This window comes from Urtica dioica, chromosome 7, assembly GCF_054948205.1.
Source record: "Urtica dioica subsp. dioica isolate 48M chromosome 7, U.dioica_male_clone48M_v1_H2, whole genome shotgun sequence".
In the NCBI taxonomy this organism is placed as follows: Eukaryota; Viridiplantae; Streptophyta; class Magnoliopsida; order Rosales; family Urticaceae; genus Urtica; species Urtica dioica.
In genome coordinates, this window is record NC_142762.1 from 39,170,629 (window position 1) to 39,175,702 (window position 5,074).

At 33.7% G+C, this 5,074-nt stretch overlaps 1 protein-coding gene across 2 annotated transcripts; it reads left to right on the forward strand.

Moving 5' to 3' along the window:
* The first annotated feature begins 200 nt into the window (after window positions 1-200).
* TPPB (trehalose-6-phosphate phosphatase) lies at window positions 201-2,454 on the forward strand. 2 transcript variants are annotated; one of them, XM_089620383.1, is made up of 10 exons: window positions 204-542; window positions 636-776; window positions 848-919; window positions 1,027-1,128; window positions 1,238-1,396; window positions 1,500-1,577; window positions 1,715-1,784; window positions 1,885-1,955; window positions 2,045-2,137; window positions 2,252-2,454. In XM_089620383.1, exons 1-10 carry the CDS (start codon window positions 393-395, stop codon window positions 2,312-2,314), a joined length of 999 nt encoding a protein of 332 aa, XP_089476509.1. In that variant the 5' UTR covers window positions 204-392; the 3' UTR covers window positions 2,315-2,454. The 2 variants fall into 2 exon arrangements, with proteins under 2 accessions (XP_089476510.1, XP_089476509.1); XM_089620384.1 differs by lacking the exon at window positions 2,252-2,454 and having other exon boundaries at window positions 201-542; window positions 2,045-2,149.
* The last annotated feature ends 2,620 nt before the right edge of the window (window positions 2,455-5,074 follow it).

The window sequence follows — 5,074 nt, forward strand, 5'->3', positions numbered from 1 at the left end:
AAATGGTCGAAAAGTACAGGTGGGTAAAAGGAACAAAGGTTTTGGTTGTTTCGTCCGTTAGTGAAGAGAAACGGCGTTATAAATTGAGGTGTATAGAATAGAGGAAGAGCAAATAACCATCACTACCGTGACTCGTCTCAAACACTTCTCTCTTCTCTTCTCTTCTCTTCTCTTCATTCCATTCTAGTGCGCTTCTCATTTTCAATTCAAACAAATCCCTCTCTCTCTCTCTCTCTCTCCCCTTTTTTGTTTATTATAAAACCCTTCTCTTCCTCCTTCATTTCACCCCAAACAAAACCTTCTCTCACTCACTCTCTCTCTCTCTCTCTCTCGTTCTAGAGTTTCCTTCCATATTCTCTGTTTTTGTGTGTGGCTCTGTTTCGCGTCGATCGATGACGAAGCAAAATGTGGTGGTTTCCGACGGAAAAAGGGCGGCGATAGGCGTGGCGGTGGAGAACCAGAACTGGATTGACTCCATGAGAGCCTCATCTCCGCAGCGCTGCCTCAAATCCAACCAGAACCACCACGACTCTTCCTGGACTGTAAGAAACCACACCATATCTATACGTACGCATATATCAATCGGTGTTTATGTAATAACAGTGTTATTTATTTGATTTTTTTTTCATATGTAGCTGCAACATCCTTCGGCGCTGAACATGTTCGAGCAGATAACGAGTGCCTCGAAGGGGAAGAAGATCGTGATGTTCCTCGACTACGACGGAACTCTCTCTCCCATCGTTCAAAACCCTGACCTTGCTTTCATGTCCCCTGAGGTAATATTCTTATTATAGCTTAATTGATTTCATGAATATATATTCACTGATTACTTTTTTGGTGCCTTCAGATGAGAAAGGCTGTGAGAGCCGTTGCTAGGTATTTCCCGACGGCCATAGTCAGCGGAAGATGCAGAGACAAGGTATATATATGTATTTATTTATTTAGTCTCAAGGAAAACAAAATTGTAATAATAGTTGGTTATTTTATATTCGTGACCTAAATAGTTAGGTGTGAATTTTATTACAGGTTTACGGGTTCGTGAAATTAGCGGAGCTTTACTATGCGGGCAGTCATGGGATGGACATTAAGGGTCCATCAAAATGTAGCTACAAGATTAATAATATTAATGTGAGTGAAAGCAACTAGCTTTTTTGTTTTATATATAAATTAATATTTAATTTTGTTTGTTTTTTTCTTCATGTTTTTGTCTCACATTTTTTATTTATTATTATTATAGGATGACGAGCCTCTCCTGTGTCAACCGGCGACGGAATTTCTTCCAATGGTTGATGAGGTGTTCCAAATTTTATTGGAGAAAACAAAATCAATCCCTGGAGCAATGGTGGAGCACAATAAGTTCTGTATTTCCGTACACTTTCGCTGCGTTGACGAGAAGGTAATTTTTCAGTTTCATTATTATTTCTAGATAGTCAATGAAATCATTTTTATTTTAAGAAATTAATTAATATGTTTTTATTTATTTATTTGACTATTTTCAGAGCTGGGATCCTTTAGCCGAGGAAGTTAGAAAGGTGCTCAATGAATATCCGAAGCTTCGGTTGACCCAGGGGAGAAAGGTACTCCACTTGTAATAATTACTACTAGTCTTTTCTTTTTTTGTACATACCATCGTATATACAAAAATAAATACACATAAACCAGTTATATAATTGTACATTTAGTAAGTGGCTAAATTCAGCTGGGTTTTAAACAGGTACTGGAAATTAGGCCAACCATCGAATGGGACAAGGGTAAAGCCCTCGAGTTCTTGCTTGAATCCCTGGGTGAGTTAAATTAATCCATTAATCAATTATATATATATATATCATTATATGTGTACATAATAATGTATTTAACAATAGTTATTTGCTCCATAATTTTCAGGATATGCCAATTCTACCGAAGTGTTGCCTGTATATATCGGTGATGATCGAACCGACGAAGATGCGTTCAAGGTATCAGATCTGATCTTTTCCATATATCTCCATTTTTTTTCTAATACAATTCGTTGGTATTTAATTAATTATTTATATGTGTATTATAGGTTCTTCGTGATAGAGGGCAAGGGTTTGGAATCCTTGTTTCCAAGGTGCCTAAGGAAACAAACGCCTCTTATTCTCTGCAAGAACCATCTGAGGCAAGAATATAATATTATTCTAGGATCTAATTCAGTAATTAATTTTAAAATACTAAGAAAATAGAATATTTAATATTCTTCTTCTAACTGTAACAAATAACTATGATTGTGCAGGTTAAGGATTTTTTGAGACGCTTGGTGAAGTGGAAAAGATCGTCGATGAGAAGACAATATTAAGATCATTACTAGGGTCTATCCTACTACGTGGCTGAGAAATTAAGAAAATTAAAACACCCATTAAATTTTGTTAAGGGTGTATATCCTAATTGTGTAATATTTTAAATATAATGTGATTATAATGTAAGGTGATTAATTAATTTTAATGAGAAAAAGAAGTTCCCATTAGTTTGGTATTTGTCTGTACTTATTTCTCTCTTCTTTTGGATTGATCACCTAACTAAACCACAAAGTTACACGTGCTTGCATGGCCATTGTTCCTAGTCAGAAGCATATTTTTGTTGATGAATTTTTTATTTAAAAAATAAAGAAATCAGTTTGAAACTGATTAAAACTATGGACTATGTAATAAAATTAATATCATTATTGTGAGGCCTAAAAGGAGAGATGCAAAAAATAACATACAACTGAAAATTCCAATTTTGAATTGAACATACAGTTACATACTCCATAATTAAAACGATAATAACAATTGGCCAAAATTGATTTTCGAGGGCTAGCTCAGTGTTAAATACCCCCGACCCCAAATTGCCCCGATTTGGACTAGAGAGTAGCAAAACCAAAAATCATAAAAAAAAAAAAAAAAAAAAAATCTATAATTTAAAGCTGACCTATTTTAATATAATAATAGAATTATTATTATTATTATTATTATTATTCTTTCAATTTCTTTATCTTCTTAGTTATGGGGTGGGGGTAGGTGGGCTCACTGGAACTGGGAAAATGGAAATATAGTTCCTTATTATTGGCTAGCGGGTATAGTAAAAAAATTGTTTCTTTTCTAGCTTTACTATGGCTGTGAAACCAGTCTTTCTTTTGCATCGTAAATTATTGTTACTAAAAGATGCAGAAATCCGAGAAATCACAGTCAATCTCTTCTGGAGATTTGTCCGCATTTTCTTTTTCTGTAAACAAATACTTTGTATGCACAATCGTCCGATTCTTATTCGTCCACTCAAAAAATGCTCTATAATAAGTGACAGCGTGGTTTAAAACGTGCCATATTTTACTAACAACTTTAAATATTTGTATATATACATAGCGTATGTTCATTCATTTTTTTACAGTGTATATTCGTACATTTATATCCGGTTGATTCCAGGCAATACTCAGAATGTTTTATATGTTTATTATCGATTTCAATAACTTTGACCATGTGTTTATTACGGGTATATATATATATATAGCTCTTGCGTATTAATAATAAGCAGCTTTAAAATATAGAGCCTATTCAGTTAGCTTGAAGTTGGTCATCCAAGAAAAAAAGTCGTGAAATTTATTTAATGTCCATATTCCTCGGGGACCAAGTTTTGTGCAAGTTGCCATACTTTAAATTCAATTTTACCAATCGTCGCTGCTGCGTATACAGCATGGGAACTGGAAGCCAGTTTTCGATTATATATTGTTTCCTTATACTGCCTGTAAAAAAAAAAAAAAAATTGAATGAATACTAAATCTGCGTGTATTTACATGTGGCCTAGCTATTATCTCTTTGGGTATTGAAAAATGTTTTTTTCCTCAACATTTGCAGTAAAATAATGACAAGACAATGTGAGATATTCTTGAACTAAGTGCGCGCGCATATATATAACTTCTCAAACTACCGTATATTATATTTTTCAGTTAAGAGTTATTATATTAAGTGTTCTTCTCTGGTGAAAGTCGAAAAAACAACACACACACACGCATAATAGATACAAATCATCACGTAACAACTGAACCAGATGTTCCTAAAAGAAAATAATTAAAAAGCAAAACACTTTTGGAGCATAAATTATGGAGCAGAATTATGCGATCTAGTCCAATATTGTCTATAACAAGTGGTCGTGGTGACTAATATTATACCCAGAAGCTAGAAAATATTAGTGATCGCGTTTGAATGGTCGTTTGTGGACCTTTGTGATAAATAGGTAAAGTTTGGAAAGCTGTTATTAGAAGAGTGCGTGCATCTGTATTGAGCGGTACATTTGATCACTCTTGTGGCATGATAAATATTGACATAAATGTCCTACAATTTCAGCCCAAAATAATGAGATTACATATATTTAAGTCATCAAACTATGAAATAATAGGCCAATATAGTACCAAGAGTAAATCAAGCTAACGTGTGTGTTAAAATAGTAAAATATGGAAAGTTGTTGTTATTATAAGAGTGCGTGCATGTGTATCTGTATTGAGTGCAACATTTGATCTCTCCCGTGGCATATGCGAAATATATTGACATATTTGTCGTACATTACTTGGTAGCCAAATAATGAGGTTCCATAGATATGAGACTCGTCAAAACCATGAATTTAAATAATTGGCCTATATCATATCATCAAGCTTTCATCATATTTTTGGGCACGTACAAAATAATTGGTCTTATTGTTACAAAAGTCAAACGATCTATAAGATCAGCGATAGGTACTACGGCCTATAATTTTAGAAACATAATTATCTCACTATGTTTCTGATTTATTTGATTTGACCGTCAATATTGTTTGATATAATAATGCATCATATATATTGTGTTTTTTTGTGTATATATACACTTACCTTACAAGCACGTAATATACAGAAGAAGAAAAATATAGACCATAGAAGTTAGGTTTTGGATTACAATACTACATTTTTTCTATACCTATATAGCTTTTGCTTTTACGCTTTACGCTTTAGTTACCATGGTCGATTTACAGCGAGTCTTCTGAAATTTACGTGGCAATGGACAAACGATGAGGCCTAACTAATTAATTAACCCTTTATATCCACCTGAAAATA

Bases quoted from the DNA above. Each gene is read 5' to 3' on its own strand.
- TPPB (XM_089620383.1), top strand. From the start codon at position 393: ATGACGAAGCAAAATGTGGTGGTTTCCGACGGAAAAAGGGCGGCGATA. The intron at 1,578-1,714 runs GTACTCCACTTG...GGTTTTAAACAG, and splicing joins GGTTGACCCAGGGGAGAAAG to GTACTGGAAATTAGGCCAAC. The intron at 1,956-2,044 runs GTATCAGATCTG...TGTGTATTATAG, and splicing joins CCGACGAAGATGCGTTCAAG to GTTCTTCGTGATAGAGGGCA.